We start from the raw sequence: 24,143 nt of genomic DNA, 5'->3' as shown, positions 1-24,143 counted from the left end.
GAGAGACACCAAGGCAAATGCTGAAAATAAAAGGTAGCTTGAGAACTTGTGCTTTCTACCATTTCTAAGGTGAACAAAGGACAGAAAAATGACAAATCATGTCGCGCTACTGTGCCTCAAGAGAGGCAGCAGATCTACCTTTTTTTTCCCTGCTCCAATCATAACCTTGACCATTCGGCACAGCTGAGCATGGATACATTGGGATGCATGCTTGGAAATTCAAAGATCAAGCACACATTTGTGTGTGAGAAGATCCTTTGAGAATATAAGCATCTGGCATGAACCTGCACACCATTTCACAAGTTCAGAATACATTACATCTCATTGTCACCGGTTGACAAAGGCAAAAACCTGGTACTCCAAAATCCATTCATGGAAGATTTCTTACCCAGTTTTCCTTTCTAACATTACCATAATTCCCATATAGCTAGAAGAATCCTTATTGTCAAAGAATTCTATTAACAAATCTCTGCATGACATTGCATGAGTGGAAAACGGGGGGGAAAAAATGCAACAATCAAGCTTGCACAGCTGTTGCGGCGGAAAGGACACACCGGAATACCGTCACACCATTCCAGGGAAATGACAAAAAAGAAACATCTCACAAGTAACATCTCTCCAGTCAGCAAACCTAAATAAATATCTCACTTGTCATCATCCATAATTTTAATGGCTCTCTCCTCCCCCTCTTTCCAAAAAAACTACTGTATCCCAATCACAATTCCAGCGGTCCAGATGATGTGCTCCTCTGTCACTAGCTTGGATCTACTCACCCCTTCCAAAATCCTTTTTGCTATTCCCCTTTATGCATTCAATCCCATTTTTTTTAACTAGTCCTTTATATAATCAATGGATGCAGCAGTGATGGAGTCTCCCGTTCTGCAGCTAATTTAATCCAGAGGAGAGAGGGAACGCAGTAGGAGGAGAGGAGACGGAGTCGTCGACAGTCGGGAGACAACAGAGAGGGAAAAAAGGTTCTGCAAGAAGAGAGCCTATCACAATGAAGCCAGTATTCTCATTTGCTGGGTAGATAGTGAGGTCTGATATCGCCCCCTGACCGCAAACAACGGTACTGCAGTGGTTGAGGGTGAGTGTGCGTGATACAGATGCTTTTGGACACACCACCAAAAAGGCCAGCTTGTTCACACCAGATGCTTCCTGCTAGTTGGCATCGTGTGAACTTGTTGACCTTGTGAACACATCAGTGTCAAGAGTGAAGACGGCAAGTAGCAGCGCGCACTCTGAGAGCACAATGACCAGCCAAGTCTAGCTGGAAATGAATAGTCTAATTAAAGATGACTTATGTCGGGGTCTCACAATAGCATTACCCTAAATAGGTAAATTATACACTTTGCCTACAAAGTAATTATGTTAAGGAGTTATATTAAGATAATATATTTAATTACACTAAAATAATATATTTAAAGTAATGTAACTTCTGCCATAAAGTTATATTGCTTAACTAAACATGAATCATTATATTAAAACATCATATATTTATATATAGTGTGTATATATATATATATATATATATATATATATATTATACTAATATATTTAGTGCTGGGCAATGATTAACCGCATCCAAAATAAAAGTTTGTGTTTACATAATATGTGTGTGTACTGTGTATAATTATTTTGTACATCTAAATACACACATATGCATGTATACATTTAAGAAAAATGTGCATGTATATACTGTATATACATAATTTATATTATATATAAATATTTCATATATAAATAACACATTTTTCTTAAATATATACATGCATATGTGTGTATTTATATGTACAAAATAATTATACACAGTACACACACATATATTATGTAAACACATTTTGGATGGGATTAATATCTGTGATTAATGTGATTAATATTATATATATTAGTGCTGTCAAAACGTTTAATCGCGATTAATCACATCTAACGTTTTTGTTTACATAATATATGCGTGTATATATTTTGATATATATATATTGATATATATATATATATATGGGTGGTGGTGGCGCAATGGATAAGACACATGCCTTTGGTGTGAGAGACCCGGGTTCAAATCCACTGTGAGACACCAATGTGTCCCTGAGCAAGACACTTAACCCCTAGTTGCTCCAGAGGCGTGTGACCTCTGACATATATAGCAATTGTAAGTCGCTTTGTATAAAAGCGTCAGCTAAATGAATAAATGTAAATATATATATTATATATGTGTGTGTGTAACAGTTATGTCTTCATTTAGTTTGTCTTGTTCAGTTCATTTGCCCTCATTGTGTTTCTTGATTAGTTACCATTCACACCTGTTTCTGTTCTCCCTGATTACGTTCTCCCTCATTAGTTCCCTTATAAAGTCTCCCTGTTCTGTTCAGTCCACGCTCTGTGATTGTGTGTGTTACCCTGAGTACTTTTTGTCTTCCTGGAATAAATATCACTTATTTGGATTATCTTCGTCTTCGTATTCTCTCTTGTCACCTGCCTTGTTAGCAGCGTGACAGAATCACCGAACGCAAAAAAAGTGAAAGTTTAGTGATGTTTTGCCAGCTCTTTTGCTTTCATTTTGTTTTTCATATTTTTTTAATTTATTTGTTATTATGGATATCCCCGCTGTCCTCCTATGTTTTGAGCAGGGGGAACTAACCTTAGAGGACCACACAAGGATCTTTTTGGAAGTTGCCCATTTGACTCACTACCCCGACCACTGCCTCTGCACTTTCTACCATGTGCGCTTGAACACCACGTGCAGAGCGCAGTCGTCCGGAGAAGGTCCCTGGGGTAATTTTGCTGCATTTGTGGAGTGGGTGCTGGCGACCTGTAACTCACCATTCGACAAAACCAAACCAATTCAACCAGGCTTTGTTAGTACCATGATGCTGATCATCAACTTTCTCTGTCAACTCAGGCTTTGATCCTGAGATTGGGAGTTTAGGTGTGACATCAGTAGCGAACAGCCAATCACATGCTGAGAAAGAGTGAAACTACAATTTAATTTCTCACGAGAGAAGCAGCGCGATTCACTTCTCTCTTCTGCAGAATATTACGAGATTGAAAAATATTAAGAATTTAAACAAATTTACACGGCAAGAAGAAAATAGCTGTTTATGAAACACAACAACTAAAAGAAAAAGTCTTGCAATATCAGTGCAAGTAAAAGTTGTGAAGTTAGTTTATACATTTGATAAAGGTATAGAGAGAATTGAACATTTAAGCTCACATGTAGTCATTTTATAGCTTTATCTATTGATTCTAAAGTGAATTTATATTGTGTTCATATATTTATTCATTTAAACTCTGCGTAATAATAATTGATAAACTAAAATTGTACGTGTGGTCGATTTAATAATTACAAATTATATCTAAATCATAGGGCTGCTCGATTATGGAAAAAATCATAATCACGATTATTTTGGTCAATATTGAAATCACGATTATGTAACACGATTATTTCACATGACTGGGAACGTGTTGCATTTATTAAAAAGACACGGTAACACTTTACAATAATGTTAATTAGTTAACATTAGTTAATGTATTAACTAACATGAACTAACAATGAGAAAAACATTTGTTACAGTATTTATTAATCTTTTTTAATGCTAGTTAATAAAAATACAGCTGTTCATTGTTTGTTCATGTTAGTTTACAGTGCATTAACTAATGTTAATAAATACAACCTTTCATTTTAATAACGTATTAGTAAATGGTGAAATTAATATTAACTAAGATGCTGTAGAATTATTGTTCATTATTAGTTAATCTTAACAAAGGTAAGTTAGTTATAATGCTAATTAATGAACCTTATTGTAAAGTGTCACCAAACACACCTTTCAACAATTCTTAAAAAATCGAAATTTGAACATTGATTGTACTTTTTGAACTATTAAAATAAATAATGTAACAGATAATAGGCTCCTTCAATGAGTATTTTAATAATTCCCGCAGATCTAGCACTTATAATGCGGGAAATTCCCCCACAAACATTGATTCACTTTAGCATGTAGATTGTATGAGTATCTTAAATGAATCCACAAAGATTATAAAATCAAATCAATAATTTAAAAACTTTCTCCAAGACGCAATTGTGTTCAGCGCGTGAGTGTTCAGCGGTGCTGCGTCTCTCTCTCTCTCTCTCTCTCTGTCTCTCAAAATGCGTTGGACAAGGCAAGCGTCGAAACTACACTCTCGCGTTTATGAGTCGGGACATGATGGAATTGTCACTTGTACAATCGGGCCAGCATTACATCGTAACTAAAGTTTATCATTTTCACTTCTTTTCAAGTCTTATCAGTTTAAACATTCAAGCTGAGAGAGTTTACGGCATAGGGAAGGGCGGATGTGCGCGTGTCATTCAGAACACAAGACAAAATAAGAGCGTTCTTTCAAAACAGAAAATGGCAAAATAATCGTTTTTACTCGATTATACTATTTTGGTGATTGTTGGGAGCAAAAATCGAAATTGAAATCGAAATTCAATTAATTGCACAGCCCTACTAAATCATACAAAATTATTATTCTAAATAAGCATTACTAAAAGCCAGACAATTTTGTCTTTAAAAATCATTTGCAATGTGTGACCTTTAATTTGGAGTAGAAACAGGTGGAGTGACTATCGCATCAGACATGTGTCACTTTGCTCACAGCTGATTGGTCCAAGTTCGGTTTCCAACCTCTTGTGGAGCATAACCTGCCCCGGACCAGGTTAGCCGTGGATCGTTAGTTACTATTGCGATGAACTGCTAAAAGCCAAACCGCTTTCATGGTGCCTAAAACCCAGGGTTGGCGCAAACTAAACTGAAACATTCGTGGCTAGCCACCTAAACCGGCTTCATGGTATAGGCCCCTGGAGTCACACTAAATCTTCAGACATTTTAAAGACCCCATAAAATCTAATATACATATTTGGTGATTTTTAAGGCATATTTAGAAGGTCCAACATTTATTTTATTTTTTTGTTAGTTTAAAATTGACACACTGTTAAACTAATATATATATATATATATATATATATATATATATATATATATATATATTATATATATATATATATATATATATATATATATACAGTGCTATGCATAAGTTTAGACACCCATGCTAAAGTTGACTAAAAAGAGGAATAAAAAAAATCATCTTTTGGAAATTGAACTTAATGCCTTAATTTAAAAAAATTGGAAAAATCCAACCTTTAAGGACACCAATTTTCTTTGTGAATGAATAATGTATCGTAAATATTAAATAAATAAATGTTCTTCCTTAAAATACAGGGTGCATAAGTCTGGACACCCCTATGTTAAATTCCCATAGAGGCAGGCAGATTTTTATTTTTAAAGGCCAGTTAAAATTAAAATAGCCCCACATCATCACATAGCCTTCACCATACCTAGAGATTGGCATGGAGTACTTTCCATAAGATCATCTCTCAATGCAAATCAAACCCGCTATTAGGCTAACTGAAATAAAACCATGCCAATCTCTAGGTATGGTGAAGGCTATGTGATGATGTGGGGCTATTTTAATTCCAAAGGCCAAGGGAACTTTATCAGGATGCATAGTATCCTGGATCCATGAAGTAACTGGCCTTTAAAAATAAAAATCTGCCTGCCTCTATGGGAATTTAACATAGGGGTGTCCAGACTTATGCACCCTGTATTTTAAGGAAGAACATTTATGTATTTACGATACATTATTCATTCACAAAGAAAATTGGTGTCCTTAAAGGTTGGATTTTTCCTAATTTTTTTAATTAAGGCATTAAGTTCAATTTCCAAAAGATGATTTTTTATTCCTCTTTTTAGTCAACTTTAGCATGGGTATCTAAACTTATGCATAGCACTGTGTATATATATATATATAATCATTAGAAGTATAACAAAGCAATAGATTAATTTTACTGGACGCTGGACAGTATTTGCTAATGTACAATAAATTGACAAACTTTTAGCAAATATTACAATTATTAAAAAAAATTGATAATATTTATTATTTTACCATCTCTTAAGTGTTATTTCATGAACACCGACTAGTCTTTTACATACAGGCATATACTTTTTTCAATAAAAATGCTCTCTTTTTAAACGGTAGCAATAAACACTTACTAGCTAGATGACTAGCAATGGCAAGTAGTAAACAGTGTTGGGTTATTCTAAAAAAAAGTATTTAATTAAAAGCTGCTAATTACATTTTCAACAGATTAATTAGATTACTGTACCAATTTCTCTCTCAAAAAATTATTGTATTACTTATTAATGTAACGTAACTAAATAAGGTTAATTAAAAAGGTTAAATTTCCTATTTTAAAAAGACAAAAATAGCATTTGCAAACTATTTACTTTTTAGGTATGAACATTTTTAACTACATTATGAGATCAACATTCTGTTCAGAAAGATTTGATGAGTTTGTTTTAAATATATTCTGGCCGTTGAGAAGATTGACATTCTGATTGTTTGGAATGTGAGGATGAAAATTATACAGCAGACAGGAGTAACAATAACCCATAGTTATAGTGAAGCAGCAGAAGTGACCTTGGTATAACCCTTTAGAAATGAAATTCGTGTGGGTGAATGAAAAAAAAAAAAACAGCAGCATCCAAGATGGTGTGAGAAAAATCTGCAAGCAACGGCTGCGGAGAAAATTATTAAGTGCTGAAATTGGGTTGAGGAATGCACTGGAGGTGTTTCAACTGATCTCAGATCACTTATCTTGTTGCTCGGCCTGTGAAAAAGAGGCATATCTGCTGAGAATACATCTTCATGACTCAGTCAATATTACAAGGAGAGAGTCTGAGGTCACAGCTGAGATTTTGTGGAGGAGGACAAACCTTTGACTCACGAGAGAACGCGGTCGCTTCATTTGTCAGCACGATGGATGACACAATGGGCAAAGGCATGACGTGAGGGTGAGAGAGAGTCGGACAGCTGTTAAAAACACTCTCTCTTTCTCACGCTCTCACTTTTCTCTCAATCCCAGAGGACGCCGCTTTGTGTCATCTCTCAGCCACTTCTCCACAAGTGATGACAGATGCTTGTTTATTAACCAGTCAATAAATTCAAAGACACACGTACATAAATAAACAGGCACAGGGATGAGACGGGACATGGTGATTGTGTGCGATCGGGTTTAGACTATCTAAAGAGGCCCGTTTCGGTTTTTAAAAGATTACAAAAAAAAAAACAAAGTCACATTTTGAGATGCAAAGTCACACAATTACTATGGGAAGAACTCCATTGTGAGATATAGATATAAATATATAAAGTCAAAATTAGAAGATTTGGTCACACTGAGATATACCGTTACGGTCACCGTGGTTTTGCCAAGTTAGACGTTCCTTTATCAACATATTTTGTTGATCCTGGAACAAGCTTTCTGTGTGAAATTATTCCTATCCCTATACCTAACCTAGCTTAATCTTGACTTAAACTGTAAACTTGTCCCTCAAATCTGATTGGTTGATTAGAATATTGTTTCAGGATCAACAAAGATGTTGATCCAGGAACATTTTGTATTTGGTGAAATCACGGTCTCCATTAAGCCACATACTGAGATATAAGGTTGTTAGATATAGTCACATTTGAGATTTAATGTCACAATGCCGACTTAGGCCATGTTTACGCCTGGTATCAAGGTGAGTTTTGGTCAATCGGATCACAAGTAGACGAGGGAGACACATTCCCGTTTACTTTTGTTTACACTTTTGTCCACTTTCAACCACTTCTGTCCTGATTTCTTCGAGGAGAGGGTCTATGGGCGGGTAAATGTATGGGCTTTTTTCAGATCTTTCGATCTAATGGACAAAATAAGCTCACGCAATTTACACATGAACAAGACTGGAGATGACGGAAAAAGAAGGAGAGCAGCCGTTTTCATTTCTGCTCTGACAGCCGCAAGATCACGCCGAATGCTGTAAATGTGTGTTAGAAATCAGGAATGGCGAGAGAACATTGTGCTTGGTAGATTGTTCGTCTTCAAACCAAACTTGGGTCTTCAGCCGACAAAGCTTTAAATCCCAAGTCACAATTACGAAATATAAAGTCACATATTGACATTTACAGTCACAATTATGAGAATCAAAGTCTCAACTGTGAGATATAGTTGTGTTGCGAGATATTGTCACATTTTGAGATATAAAAGTTACAATTACGAGAAACTAAGACATAATTACAAACAATAAAGTCACAATGTGAGACAGTCACAATTTCGAGTCACAATTATGAGATATAAACTCACACATTGAGATTCAGTCACAATTACGAGAAGCAAAGCAATTCCAACATCTCAGATATTGTTGTGTTACAAGATATAAAATCACAATTACAAGAACCTAAATCATAATTACGAGATATAGTTACATTGTGAGATATAAAGTCACAGAGGTGGAAACAGGCTTCCTAGGTCTGACCCCGTACGATCTGGTTAATATTCTCTGATAAGGTGAGAATATGTCACCATATTGATTTGTTTTCACTGGAGAAGAGGTTAATAAAACATTCCAATGAGTTTCAGCGGTTTCTTTTTGACAGCATAATCACAGCTGACACCACTGCCCTCGCTGAGGACAGCTGAGCAGCGTATCGATCGCCTGAAAGTTTTCCTCCATTGGAAAGTTTTTGGGTGCTAGAGGCCTTCGGCTCAAATAGACTAAACCAGAGAGCCGTGATAAAGCTCTGGACACAGAGAGGGAAACCACGTGTGATGCCAGCCAAGAATCAATATCTCCCATTCGCTACCACCGACTCCTACGAGAGGTCAGATTCTACATCTTCTTTGAGTAGATAAAAACACACAATATTCCTCTCTCAACTCTTCTGTTCTTTCTTCAGAGGCAGAGATATCCAATCACTGTGCTCCTTACCTCTGTTTATTTCATTTTAGAAAGCTGGACCATTGGAGCTGTGGCCTAGTAGCCTGGCATATTAAGTGGGCGACATGGGTTTGAATCTGGCTCTTTTTGCTCTCTATCCACTCACGCCCTGGAGTGGATTCGTCATGTACGATAGATTCTGACAATCAAAACAAAAACAGGCTTGTTTATTTGTTTTGTTTTTCTAAAACAAATGTAACTTAAGATGTTATTTGAGTATTATACTTTTCATATTTTTAGTATTTTAGTGCTTCCAGTAGACTATCAGAGCGGTCAACACTGGAAACTCAGATGGCATGCCTTCAGTTGACGAACACCCCACTTATTTATAAAACTATATATTATTCAATTGTATACATAAAACTATTTTATGTACAATTTTCGTGCTTTTTCATTTTATTCGTTGTGCCCTTTTCTGACTATTGCTTTATCCAAGTAGTCTACACTATTTATATCAATCAATATTCAGAAACAGACTTTTTTTTTTTCGTTGATTAAAATAAAAGAAAGCTTGGTAATATTATTTTTTAATATGAAAGAAATCATTGCCTACAACTGCCATTGCAGCTTTTTTGTTTTTTTGTTTTTTTTGAATGAAACTGTTTAACTTCACCGAAGGGGGACCCCCCAAAAAATTGTACATACCTCCTAACTTTGTGTGCTCTGGCATCGACCCTTGAAAGCCTACAATCAGCAAAAGGAAAGAAAAATGGCCCAGACACCTGCATTTGAACTCTACATAAGGCATGACACCCTTCTGTCTTTTTGACTCAAACAATCTACATTTACAACTAGGTGTAAATCCAAAACGCATAACCGCAGCTATCACTCTCTTCCCTTTGTTAAATGAAGAAAAGAGAGGACTGCTAATTATGGTTCTGATATCTCCATCTGACTCACTTTGTTTGTCCTGTGACCATGATTCACATTACAAAATCACTCACACCTCTAACTCTAACAACCCAAAGGCAGCACAATTATGTTTATGTGATGACATGGCAATATACAACAATTTAAAGAGTATAAAGTGCTGGCACCAACAAACTAAAAGCTTATGAACTACATAACCAATAATAAAAAAAATTGGATTGGATTGATGCATATGAGACCACTTCAGAACTGGATAGCACAGCACTTTGGGATTGGGCACGCTTCCCCATCGTTAACAACACTGGTCATGGCTGGAAAACAATGGGAATTGAGATCCGTAACACTCTTCCCAGTGAAATGTCACGATAAATCTACAGCAGCTACGATCGTACCCACAGTAAGTCCTTACTTGGGGCGCTGGGTAGGTTACGACCTACAACCTGTCCCTGAAGGAGGGGAACCCCCCTGCCACAGTCCTGAACCACTGCTGAATGGCCAGGATCCCTTTCTCGGCTCCTCAGTAAAACATGAATGAAGTGAGTAATGCCAGTCATATTTATACCCGTATGTATGGGTAGGTGTGACTCGGCATGCAAATCTCACTGGCCAATGTCCATTGGCTCGTTTTGTTACCACTTGGAGGTGATTGGGCTCCCAGGCGAGACCCCATGACGCCAGTCCGACGTGACATCTTCGTTCCCTCCTTCAAGGAACGGGGGTTACATTAGAAAGACGTTTTAAATACTACAAGTAAATTTAGGCATCACAACATTGTAATGTACAGTATGCAAAATGTATATTTTGAGATTTGCTAAAGATTACATAACATTTAATGGTTATCAAACATCACACCAAACATTTTAAATGTATAAAGCTGGAACCAACAAGCTAAGTGAATCTAGGCATCACAAAACACTTGATATAGGTCTATATATCATGGCCACAAATTAATATGCGAGCAGCACATATTGCACAGCTCTGTTATGCATGAAGAACCCGGAGATGCCATTACCAAGAGTTTGTTTGTACAGTAACTTCATCTAACTAATTAGTCTTAAGTTCAACAAAAAATATGCCACTTAATCTTAACTGAATTCGCTATGGTTAGCCTAGCGCTAAAATTTCTGTAGTATGGCCAAACAGCATAGAGCATTCATAAAGCCATACATAAAGGAATTTGCATGCTCATGTCTAAAGCGTCTACAACAATAAGCTCTGCTGTAAAAAAAAAACAATGAAATTGGGAGTGGGCGGATCGACACGTATCAACGCCCCATTGTCCAGACTGCACTCTGGGGTTACTCTGTTGATCAGTCCAATCCCCTTTGTTTTACACATACATTTTTCAGCACACACACAGAACAGACATCTAGAAAATATTCACAAAATAGTTTGTTTAGGTGTTGATTTAAATTTCAACAGCATTTCTCACAAACCACTTACTGCCCCTTTAAATGAGCGTTAGATGGAGGTAATCTAAAAAACATTTAATTGAATGAGGGACCCAAATCATATTTACTATAGGAATCAAGATATCATATTGAATCAGGGGTGGGTTTTGTTGACTAAGGCAAGCAAACAACCTTCAGTTTTAGTACTCCAGAAACAGACACAACAGGATGATTTCATTTATGTCATCTTGAAAAGTGTATCATGTAAAAGTGAGGAGAAAATGTCTATGATATCTGTATTGTATCCCATAAATGGTAAAGTCTTTTTGCAAACGAACGAGCCTTTTCCTTTCCACTGACTCTACAAAAGATCTTGATGAGCTCAGGTTGGTTAATCTAAATATAGAAATTGAATCTTTGTGCGTCACTTCAAGGTTTCCATTCCTAAAATTACAATGAGAAATTGGACCTGGAACTTTAAGTGGTTAAAATAGAGATACCAAAAAGCACAGGAACTATGGCAACCAACCCATTTTTGGAAAGTAAATGACATTATTAGTGTTGATTCCTGATGCTCATACTTTTGGTTTAGGGATTTGAACAAAACAAAAGTATTAAAGCTTCTAAGCGATTTTTTCTCGGTAGATGATATGCCATAGTTCACCGCTTTTGTTTGTCAGGCATTGCTCAGATATCTGGCCACTGAAGCATAAAATCAGACCCAGAATTTAAAGGCAATGATGTCATGTCAAATATGCGTCTTTGTCATGCAGAATCATCTGGGACCCCGTCCCACCTAAATGGTGCCACGATCTCCCACCATCTGCCCGAGGAAGGTCAGTTATTTTTCATCGAAAAACATCTTGAATTTGCATGTTGCAATATGTGACTTCTCTATGACCAATACTACTGGCCTAATTTCAAGCCATTGACACAATTCTCCCTTCTCCCAAAGCATCTCTAGTTTATGGTGTATTCTTACTGTGTATATAGTGTCTTTATAAAACGGTTAGTTCCAATCCTTGATTCTGATTGGTCAATAGCTGTGCTTTATTCACGATAAAACACGGCTATGACAGCTTCACCCAATGGTTCTATGTATCACTACACAACACCCCTAGCAACCACTCTTAGCAACTTAAACACATGTGTGATCTCATTGATATTGTTCATTGAAGCTATACGCTGATTTCACGCAGCCGCCATTTTGAAATCGAAAGTGAGGCTCCGGTGGGAAGGACCCCGGAAGTAAAGATAAACAACAATGCCTTGGATTACCAACCTAAAGCTGCTGCCGCGATTTACACTATTGGATGTTACTATTCAATATAGGATATGTATATAGTTCATTCCTGCTTCTTTTTTTACATTCTGAATTATATATTAAAAAATTATTTTATTTATAAATGAATTTCACTGTATATAGTCTAAAGTATGAAATAAATGTATGTACATTTTTAGAATTGACACACCATCATTAAACACAACAATACGCCATCGCATTCACGACTCTCCTGTGATTAAAGGCGACACTTCCGGTTTTCTTCCCACCGGAGCCTCGCTTTCGATTTCAAAATAACGGCTGCGTGAAATCAGCGTATAGTGGAGTATTGTGAGAGATCGAGAAAGCGAGTGTAAAGTTACCTGCATTCACAGTAGACATTGCATTTTCCTTCAGGTCAGTCCTATATTCATAATAAAATAATATCTTGTCCTTTTAACAGTTAACCGTTAAGGGGTTTTCCCGTGCCTACAATGTTAGTCATCTGTCAGTTGCGTCTTCCTTCTCCGTGAAAACAAGTTTGAGTCTTTTCAATATAAAAGTCTTCTCTACCGACTGACTCTGAATGAGTCAGTCTTTGCCGCCATCTATTGGCGAAATAATGAATGTAACTTCTGTTGCTGTTTACGGTCAGGGACTATTTTTTCCAGCGGAAGGAATGCTTTTAGTGATTTTACTTCATGAAAGTTGCATAGATAAATATTTTTCGGCTTTAATATTTGTATTGTGTGGCAACCGTTTTATAAAAGCAATAAGGTTCTCGAGGCAAGTGCTGTATCGTGAATAAGTAACGGCTGAAGGGGTTGCAGGCACGACGCGAAACTAGGGGTGTGCATTGGCACTGCCCTCACAATTCGATTCGATTACGATTCACCAGGTAACGATTCGATTCATTTCGATTCTACGATGCATTGCGATGCATCAAAATTCTACTGCACACAACAAGGCAAATTTTTCATCAGTCATGAGGCAATACAAGCAGTCAGATATTGAACAACAGATTTTATTGGCTGCTATGTGTGTATTATCACTCTCCTGTATCTTTGATATAAATGTCATTAAATAAAATAAAATTGAATGGTACAGGGTATTGGATATGGGTATGGCATTTTCAAACATTGAAAAAGAAAACATAAATCACTGCTGTCAGTGCTTTGAATGAGAAATGTTTCTCTTCTCTCTGCTTGAGAATCATTTGAAATTAAATTTCAACTTTATTGTCCAACTCGAGGCCAGAAAATAAACAGTGTAGAGGTGTAACGGTTCACAAAATTCACGATTCGGTTCAATATGATACACTTGCGTCACGGTTCGGTACGTTTTCGATACAGCAAAAAGAAAGAAATGGCAGAGAAATGTCCTTGATGGAGCTATAATTGACTCTTCTTAGGAGCATATAAAACAAAACAGCTCCTTGGAAAAAAATAAATGTAACATTTTGTGCTTATAAACAAATGTTTATTTTAGTTCAGATTAACATTTGAGGGCAGCAATGTTATTCATAATGTCGAAATAAATCCGACATAACGTTACTTGAAAGCATTATAGCCTACTATTCCTGCCAAACTTCCAAAGTTGCAGTTAGTGTTACTACAGTAAATCCATGGTGAATGTTGCTGATCTGTGGACACCGGATAGTTAATTCATGTCACAATGTTTCTTCCTGGTTTCCACGTCAGCGCTGTTTGATCTGTTAATAACGGAGAAATGTGAATGTTTCTCATTAGATCTCGCAGCGATGTTATTACTTTAGTGGCGAATTCAAATGCTTTCTTCACTGGATCTCGTATTAGCGCTGTGTAGTGTATAGTATAGATCGGCTCGCGCTGCTTTGGTCCAAACTGATAAACAGTCCGTCACGAGTAGCTCAGTTTCGTTCCGCTTACATTGCGTTTGCCATTTGATGTTGTGGTCGCGCCAGCGTCTACATTATGAACGCGCTCGCGACGCGCTTACATTTGAAATAACCGTTCGGTTTGAAAATGCGTGCCTTGTACCGAACGGTTTAATACGAATACGCGTACCGTTACACTCCTAAAACAGTGACATAATCGATTATGGCACTGTACCACATCGATGCTGAATCGTGCATGCCCCGCATTGCGATGCATCGCCGAATCGATTATCGTTGACACCACTACTAACAACGCCCTTCAGCCGTTACTTATTCACGATACAGCACAGCCTCTCGTACCTTATTGCTTACGTATAGCATTATCTATCTGTCCATCTTTCACTGGTGAGGTTAAAGAATTTAAAGGGTTAATTCACCCAAAAGTGAAAATTCTGTCAGTAAGAAAATTCACTTTCAAGCCCCAGAAAAGTAGAAAAGACATCTTAAAAGTAATCCATGGGACTCCAGTGGTTTTATGAAGCGACGCGAGTGCTTTGATTGTGCAAAGAAACATAATTTACCACTTTAGTTGCAAAATATTAATCTTCAACACCCATGTCTGCTCTCTTACGCCAAATCATTCCACCCGGTCTAAACGCTTGTAATAGGTTTACCATTAGAAGAAGGTTTGATGATGTCTGATGACTAATTTAAATTTTGTTCATTTTGAACAAATAAAAGTTACACAGTGTCCCTTTAAATGGCTAAATTTGGGAAAAAGCAGTGTGTAACTGACCTGTTTCTGAATGAATAACTGAATGCATTTTCCACCTCAATCCCGTCCAACATAACCAAAGACAAAAACAACAACAGTTTGAATTTCAAGTAAATACATACGCTCTGGGGGTCAATTCTGGATCTCTGTGACAAAGCACACGCTCTGGGGCATCGAACAAGACATTAAAGCCTACAGCCACATAGTGATTACTGCACAAAAAGACCTTTCTCTGCCAGCCTCTATGACTCTAGGCTCTTAAAGCACCGTCTTTGTTTTGTATCCCGCTGTTGAGTAATTCAACACAAGCAGTCTACACCTCTTTAATTTGCCTATGCATCTCTAATCCCAAAACAAACATTTTGTTCATCTCCATGTTCTCCACAGCAAGAATACGGAAACTGTGGGCTGCAGAGCAAACATCGAATGCAAACAGTTCATACACAATGTATTACAGTGATACGCTTTTACACAGCACTACACGGTATGCTAAAATTAAAGCTGATTTCGAAAGTCTAGCATTTATAGTAGGCCGTGGATATTATTTATTTTGCAGACACTGTATTTTAGATACTGAAGCTAATTCTGTGATAAAACACAGCTGTGTGGACTCTCTTGACTAAGAATATTTCTCATTTAAAATCGCAGATTTTATTTGATCATTAGATTCAAAGTGCTTATGGCTGATTCAGACCAATATTATGACGTTTTTTTTTTTTTGTCCGGATCAACTAATTATTATTTTTTTAATTAAAATTAAAAAATTAAAAAAATTAAATTAGCATGAATGAGCATGTTCTTAATTTCTAAATTAAAATGTTTTATATATATATTATATATATATATATTATTTTTTTAATTTTTTTTTTTTTTTTTTTTTGCTGATTAACATTTGGGGTAAAATTGTAAAGAAAAAGATTGTAACATGTCATGTGGTGAGACAACTCCCCCCCCCCCCAAAATATTTTATTATATTTTATACCAATCCCAATTACACAAATCCCAAATTATATTTTATAAGATTTATTAAATAATTTATTCATGATATTTGTAAAAGAATATTTTTATAACGAAAACTATATTTATAAACTTTTTTGTAAATAATGATTAAGATGTGTACACTCAAATGCATTCAAACTGTAAGCAAAAAACAAATTTGATGGTTATATCACACACACATTTTTGAGTCATTAAACTTATGCTTCTTGTTGAAAATGGCACAAGTTTTTCAAAACCACATAAAACCAACTTGTTATAAACAAGTTGTCCAAATTGACACATCATTGACCCTCCGTAATACAAATTACTGAAGGCCATATACAGGACGCTGAAGTAACATCAGCATTTTTGTTACAATATTAAAACTGAAAAAGTCCTTGGCCTGTACTCAGCTGGATTACTGTAAAATGGAGCAACACAACTGCATGTGCTTGGTAATAATGTGTGCATCTCAAGGTAATAAACACAATAGAAGAAAGAATAGAGAATGAGAAACTTGTGCATTAAAGAAAATTAAATCTGCTCTTTTATAAGTCTATCCGGCAAAGCGAGCTCTCTGTTCCCTGCAGTGTAGAAAGCACAGAGCCGAAATTAACTGCAGTACCGTTCACTTCATGACAGATGGCCAAGTGTTTTTATGCACAGATCTAAAGGATAAGAACCCATATCATGATTAATTATTTACTAAATATGTTTTTCTCATGCGGATAATCAAAGTAAGGCAGCCAGTTTGAGAAACAGTTTCATAAAAATGAAAATCTTGCTTGCACACTCTCCAGCTCCCGCGTTTGTCATGTTAACATTCAAAACGGCTGTCTTTGACATCCCGTGCGCTTGTAGTCGTGACTTAATAATGGATCAAAGGCGCTTCTGTGCCCTGATTGGTCGACGGTGTACCCACTTCAAAATGGCAATCACAACATCAGCATTAAGTATATCATTCTGTCTGACGGGAACCATGCAGTTCTGTCCGGTTGATTGCAATCAGTCACTCCGGTAAGCACATTAAAAACCATCATAATCCCAAATAGCAGCCTAGAGGGATTCCAGATGGATCTGCTTTACAAATTAGGTGGCACTTGTGCTCCACTTGCTTAGTGAGTGGAAGACTGCAGAATATAATGCTCTGTTCTGCTAGTGGCTTTATGAAGCATTTTCCGTTTTCATGATTAATCGGATGCGGTGGAGAAAGGTGCGTTTCATCCTTTAGGTCTTGACCAAATTGCCAAAATAGCTGGAATGTTACATTGCATAATGTGCAAAAAGCTAAAGAACATTCACAGCTCTCTTAGGGAATTGTTTCCAGATTTGCAACAAGCCAAGACAGACTGCACCTAATAAATATGTAGTGTTGTTACAACGAGGAGGACAAATGGCAGTTAAAACAGCTCTTTGTGTTAAAGGGATAGATCACACAAGATTTAAATTATTTCATAATTTACTCATCCTCATGCCGATATAAACCTGTATGATGTTCCTTCTTCTGTTGAACACAAAAAGAGTTGTTTAGCTCCTTTTCATACAATAAAAGCCAATTCAGGACAAATCATAACAAACCATAGAAATATGACGGCAACACCATGTTTCCGTATTGCATGCAATTTGTTCTGGTTTGTTTTGTAACCAATCACAACATGCCAAATTGCATAAATGAGAAAAAATAACTACTGTAATTTCAGTCTCACCCAAAAAGTATCGAATGATTTCCGAAAACACGTTTGGGTCGTAAGTTGTTTGGACTACTTTTATGGATTTTTATTTTATTTATTTTTTTTGACAGGCATTTGGTCACCATTTACTTTCATTGTATGGCAAGGAGCAGCGTGAACATCATCTGTCTCTTTTTGAGTTTGACTGAAGAAAGTAAATCACAGGTTTTCAATGTTGGGTGAACTATTCCTTTAAGAATTAAACAAAAAATTTACTTTAATTTATGGAATTGGTCACTAGTTAAAAAAAAACTGCTGTCAAACTGCCATTTGAGCATACTGAGGTAGGCAAGTAAATAATATTTTCGAATGCCTTTAAGAATATAAGTGTGGGACGCAGGTTCAGTTGCGTAGGTTCAACATTTTCCTTGTGCAAATGGCAATGCACTGCTGTCAATGAACTGTGCATTTTAGAGGAGAGTGGGGTAAGATGAGCCACTTTTTTTCCCTTAAACTGTCCTCTAGGCAACATAATTAATAATTATTAGCGTTAATAAAAATAAAAACACCTTCATATCTTGTCTGATATCAACTGAATATATATACCTAACTAATCCTATCGTGTAGAAAATGTTCATTCGTAGCATAAAATGTTTTGCATTTCTCATGTGCATCTCTCCATCTGGCTGGAGGTGACAGGTTCCTTCTAAATATATGATCAACATTATGCACAGTTTGCTAGATTAAGGAGCGACACATCTTACCCCGCTCTTATGTGTACTCTTTACAGATGCAAAGGAAAGGGAGATCATAAGAGATGGGAAATTATGAAATATTGAAAAGCACAGATGAAAGAAGATGACTTCTTTAAAAATGACTAAATGCAAGATGAAATACCAAATCTATCCCACATCTCTAAGGAAAATGCCGACCATTATGACAGAATAATGACTGTCATGGATAAATTACACTTCAAAGCAAAATAAGTTAAACCCCCGAGGCTGCAGAAATCTGCTCAGAGTCATGTTCGTGTTAATCAGTTTCCAAATCCATTTGTGCAAACTGAATACGTTATATAACCAATTATTGCACTTCACAACTGAAAAATAATGAGATTATATTGCTGATATTTAAAAACTGACAGCGCATCATAAGAGTCTGGGAAAACTGGAGGTCGCAGCACCGGATCGTTCGATGCGCTGAGAGCAAAGTAGTGTAGTGGCCCAGGATTACGAGACCGCTAAACCAAATATCTGGCCCAGAAGATTAAATGAAAACATGAAAGACGACTTCTAAAATAAGACGGCAATAGACGTGCTTTATTCCAAATGAAACGTGGTGCTAATATGCAGGAATGTGATGTATGAAGGCAGCCTAGTTGACTATTTAGCTTGATATTTATATAACTGTCAGAATTGGGTCATTATGACAAGTTGGGCATCAAAGTCCCTGTAACCACCAAGCCACAAAAGTGAGTCCTGGACATGCACCAAGACACACCAATACAAACACACCATCTCCTCCATCACATCAAAGCAGGATGGACTGACTGAGACAAAAATAACATATGTTGTGGCAGTCGGCCCATCAGATCCCAAAGGATAGGACGCACATGCATATAATACAAACTATTAGGCAACCTACTGTATCTGTTCATATTATGTCAGTTGTTGTTGTACTTTAATACGTCTTAAAGAGACAGTTCACCCTTAAATGAAAATTAAGTCATTATTTACTCACCCTGGTGTTGTTCTGATGCCATATGCCCTTCTTTTTTTTATGGACCACAAAAGTAGAGTTTTTTATTTTAACAAATGTCCCACTCGCACTCATCCATAATGGCAGTGACTAGCGACCAGCATCAAGCATTTTTTATAAAGATGCAAAAGCATCACAGAATGATCCCATGTGACATGTCATATATTCCAAGTGTTATGGGGTATATGATACGAAATGTAATGTATTATTTAACGAAAATCCTGACCTTAGCCATTGGTCTTGTTCGTCTGACTCTGTTAGCGCCACAGTTCACTCTGTCTCGCCCATAAAAAGCACACGAGTTTTGAGAAATCAATATTAACAAAAATACGACACAAAATAAGATCCCTGAACCTTCTTCTCTGAGGTGAATATATCCGTTTTGTTCGTCGTGACAAAAAAATGTCACACTCTGACTGTCATCAGTGTGGTCCAGACTGATAGCCTAATTAACTCAATTTAATAACAATAATAAATAATTGGGATTTATTGGCGTTGCATCGCATTTTTTGTTAATCTTGATTTCTCACAGAGATGTTGCGTGTGAATTGAATTGCAGCGAATGAACGTTCAGTCAAATTGAGGTTGAGTAAATGATGACAGAACTTTATTTTTTGGATTAACTATCCCTTTAAATACCCGTTTTTTAGCTTAGCAGGACAATCACATAACACAACTATTAGAAAAAACACCACCGGAATAGGATATTTAGATATAATCTTATAACTGAATCACAAAGACCCAGGTTCAAATCCCAAATTTGGATATTCGCAATGTATATGAGTTAGTGTTCCGCTACAATGAGAAATCATGGTGCAGGCCAGTCCATTCCTGCATTCAAATGCCTTACTGTACCAGATTTCAATCATTAAATCAATTTATTCAGCTAGCCTCTCTGTTCTTACGGCCATTTACAATATAAGCACACTATAAAACGCCTTTCGGACAAGTTCCCCAAGCCCTGATCTTCAGCAGCCAGTCAATATTTACTCACTCAGTCCACTGATCTGGATCTCCCTAGACACAACTATTACTTGCATGAAGATATTTTTTGCTTTCACTTGGGAACTGGGGATGCTTTCCAAAGCGCTGGCCCGGGGGCTGAAGTTCGCTTCAAACAAGAGCGAAAAACACTGCAAATGTACAATAAGCATTGTTGAAAACTCAGCACTGTAGACCTAAAGACAGATGCATGCCTTCAAATCCCATCTCTGTAAGTCAACATCTGTGTGAAAGATAGCATCACTCCTCCCATTTACACAGCAAGTACCCTCTCCTTTTCTCCACCGAATGCCATTGTTTTTTAAGAGCTGCCACCATATGGCAAGCCATTTTAATGTTTATTCCTGAACACTACTGGATCTTTTTAAATATCCCAGATGTTACTAGTATTTATTCCAACTTTACTAGTACATATTTACACATAATACATAAGTGACATTTAAGATACTAGTGTTTATCCCCACTGTTATTAGTAACATTTCTAATCTCACTAGTTACTGTTGCCTTTTTACTTGTCATATGTAATGATCAGACAGAATGACTTGAAATGAAATTCAATGAAAATCCTGCTAGTAAAATGTTACTAGTAACTGGAATGCATCCTAACGTCTATTCAATTTATAAGAGTGTTTGTTTGTTTTTTACAATTATTTATATACTTTATACTTTAATAAGCTTTTTGTTTTTTTTATTTTCAGTTTCATCATTTTAGTTTAATTGAGTAATTATGTTATGTGCCTTTGTCATTTTTAAGTTTAATTGTTTGTTTTTTTATCTCAGTTTTAGTTTTTATTTATTTCTATTTTTATATATTTAAAATTTTCGTTTAGTTTACATGTCCCATTTCAAAGATGCCCTGATATGATTGTAAATCGCTTTGGGTGTACAGTAGTACATATGAAAGCGCTATATAAATGCCTCGTTCATAGCCTGGCTAACGTCAGACCCCGTCTCATTGAGACGTGGTCTGGGAACCACGTTCATTTTCTCATATTTGAGGCGTGGTTTACGAATGCCCAGAGCCGTTTAATGGGTGCTACGAATGTCTATCAAATGCGCCTGTACGTACCTCATAGCCAATCGTTTCAATTATATCAGATGATGTAGAGCGACAGAAATTCGACGAGGAAGATGACGAAATAAACGTGCGTTCTAAACTACTTAGAACACTATCTAAGGCTGCATCGAAAGGTAACTTTGCATCTGATGCTATGTTGGATCCATATATATAAACAAACTGCTTCGGTCTGTCGCATAGATTCGTCATCGTCTTGCTGCTCCCTCCCCGTTCTGTGATTGGTTCCCTTTTTGAGGGGAAAATCTGGTCCATGGTGTCCAGGCTGCCTAGCAGCGCGAATAAAATCGCGCTGCATGGGGAAACCCAGGCTACCTCGTTCATTCATTCATGTCTAATATTTATATTAGCTTTATTTCAATTAACAAAAATGTTTTTAATAGTTTAGTTCATGATAATAACCCTGATTGATACTGGGAAACTACTTACTTATGTATTCAAGGACTAGTCTAGTAATTAATCTAATAAGCTATAACCTAATAGAATAAGCTATAGTACGAAAATAAATAGTTACTAACTAGAACAAGGCGACCAGCAACGAATGGAGTGCATACTTAGAAAATATTTGTTATTTGAAAGTGAACACAGATCAACAAAGAATTCAAAAAAATTTCAATTACCAGTGAGAATTGCCTAGTTAATTGTCACTATGATAGTGAGTAGTAACAAAAGAATAAGTACTAGTATGCATAAGTATTAGCAATAGCCTACAAGTCACTACTGGAATACGACCAACTATTATCTAATAAATAGTTGCTACTGAGATTTTAAAATAATTAACTACTGGATTACTCACTAGTCAATGAATAGTTCTAGTAAAATACTGCTAATTTATACTACTAATTTAAGAACTAGTAACTATAGCTACTACTTAGTGCTAAGGAATAAATGTTAAGGAGGCTTGCCACAGCCACCGTGCAATTTACGAGATCAATGAAATTGCCTTCAAATATTCGCCCAGTTTGCCCATGGCGGACCCGCGGGCCAAAATATCGGGGAGGAACAACCTCCGCCCCCTCCTGATTCCACGGTGCTTACAATCCCAAAAAAGCTCTATTTATATTGAAACGTGACAATCCGCTACATTGTAACTTATGTTGCCACGAGCGACAATGGAACGTTCGCGGCTACAATCGAATCGATAACCACACCGATCGCGCGCCGTATCCAAATGCACCTTTGTGTGTAAACAGGATTTCTGCTGAAATAATGTGCAGACAGACAGCAGTCCCAGACAGCGGAGGGGTCGCTCGCACGCTCGCTCTTTCTCACGCAGATATGTTTATCCTCACCTTGCTTCACGCACTTCAGCCGGAACGGGTCTTTGCAGTGCTTGATCACAGCCAGCACATCCCTGATGGTGAGCCCTGCCACCGGCGTATCGTTGACCTCCAAGAGCAGCTCGTCCTGGGACAGCTTGCCGCTCTGGACGGCCACCTTACCCTGCTTCACCTCCCCAAAATAAGGGAAATTGCCATTCTCGGCGCCCCCTTTCAAGTCAAACCCCAGCTCGCCCTCTTTATTCCTGGTGAGCACCGCTTCGTGGACTTTGTTCGTCCAGTGGTTCTTCTTCTTCAGACTCTTTGACATCGCTGACAATTGACGACTCGCCTACCAGTGTGCGTCTGCTGGATGGCACCACATCCCTGCCCCAGTGTGGCGTGTCCCGAGGCGCGCTCAGATCCTCCGCGGCTGGCCGCTGCTCGTAGTATCCATGTTGCATGCGGTGGAGTTGCGCTGAGAGCTGCAGCAGCAGTACGCAACTGGATGGAGGAGCACGCTCGCTTACACGCTGACTGCCGAGTGACCCGGATGTGATGTCTACGAGGAGGCAGGAATGCTAGTGCATTCCTTAGAGCGGGCTTCACGCAAAAGTGTCTTGGAGGAAAAGAGAAGGGAGATGTGCAATGGAAGGTGGCTTAAACAGGATGTTATGTTGTTCGATTGCAGAGTTTATGGAACAGATCGAGTCTATTACCAAGAGTTATTATTGTTGAGTTACTAACTCAAATATAATGTAAAAAAATAGACATGTACATTTTCTGAAGAAAATGTGTGTGGTGCTTGCCATGGGAAAACTCTGCACTAGGCAGTTACAAGGGTCTTTTGCGTGATTGCTAGAAAGCTAACTCCAGGGTCTGTGCAATGTTGTGATACTGAGATAACCCATGAGATATCACAGTGTAAGATATCACACTGTTTATGTTGCTATATGGTTACTAGGGTGCTTTAACTGGTTTATGGGGTGTGGCTAGACAGTTACCTGGGTGAAATAGACTGGATGTCTGCCCTTAGCACTGTTCTGGTGCTAAGATATGGCTTATTCATGTTGTCACACGGTTGCTAGGGTGCTCTTAATGGTTGCTAGGGTGTGGCTACACAGTTACCAGGTTGAAACTAATAGACTAATGTGACATATCTGAGTGAAACGTTATTGCTATTGTTAGTTGTAACTTTATTGTTCCACAATCTTTTCTTTTTTTTTCTTTTTTTAATGTAGGGCGGGACTCTATTTTGTCTATTGGGAATTGATTGGATTTTTGGATCGTTTTTTCCGCTTTCGCGCCAATAAACGTCATCAGAGAAGAGATGTCAAATAAATATTAATTAGATACACTTGAATTAAAAAATAATGATGTGCACAGATAAATAC

The 24,143-nt window shown here is 37.2% G+C and overlaps 1 protein-coding gene across 7 annotated transcripts in view; it reads right to left on the bottom strand.

Annotated features, from left to right (window-relative positions):
* magi2b (membrane associated guanylate kinase, WW and PDZ domain containing 2b) overlaps positions 1-23,655 on the bottom strand; it is a 92,873-nt gene extending 69,218 nt beyond the window's left edge. For 3 of the 7 annotated variants that reach the window (XM_082159190.1, XM_082159192.1, XM_082159191.1), the window contains exon 1: positions 22,783-23,654. In XM_082159190.1, coding sequence (XP_082015316.1) covers positions 22,783-23,080 — 298 coding nt within the window. In that variant the 5' untranslated portion in view covers positions 23,081-23,654. Of the gene's footprint in view, positions 1-773; positions 1,194-22,782 lie in introns of those variants that run through there. The other 4 variants (XM_082159189.1, XM_082159194.1, XM_082159193.1 and 1 more) reach the window with 3 other exon arrangements.
* Between the last annotated feature and the right edge of the window lie 488 nt (positions 23,656-24,143).

The sequence above is a fragment of the Leuciscus leuciscus genome (genome assembly GCF_965113295.1).
Source record: "Leuciscus leuciscus genome assembly, chromosome: 25".
Lineage (NCBI taxonomy): Eukaryota > Metazoa > Chordata > Actinopteri > Cypriniformes > Leuciscidae > Leuciscus > Leuciscus leuciscus.
This window is presented reverse-complemented; position numbering and strand designations above follow the sequence as displayed.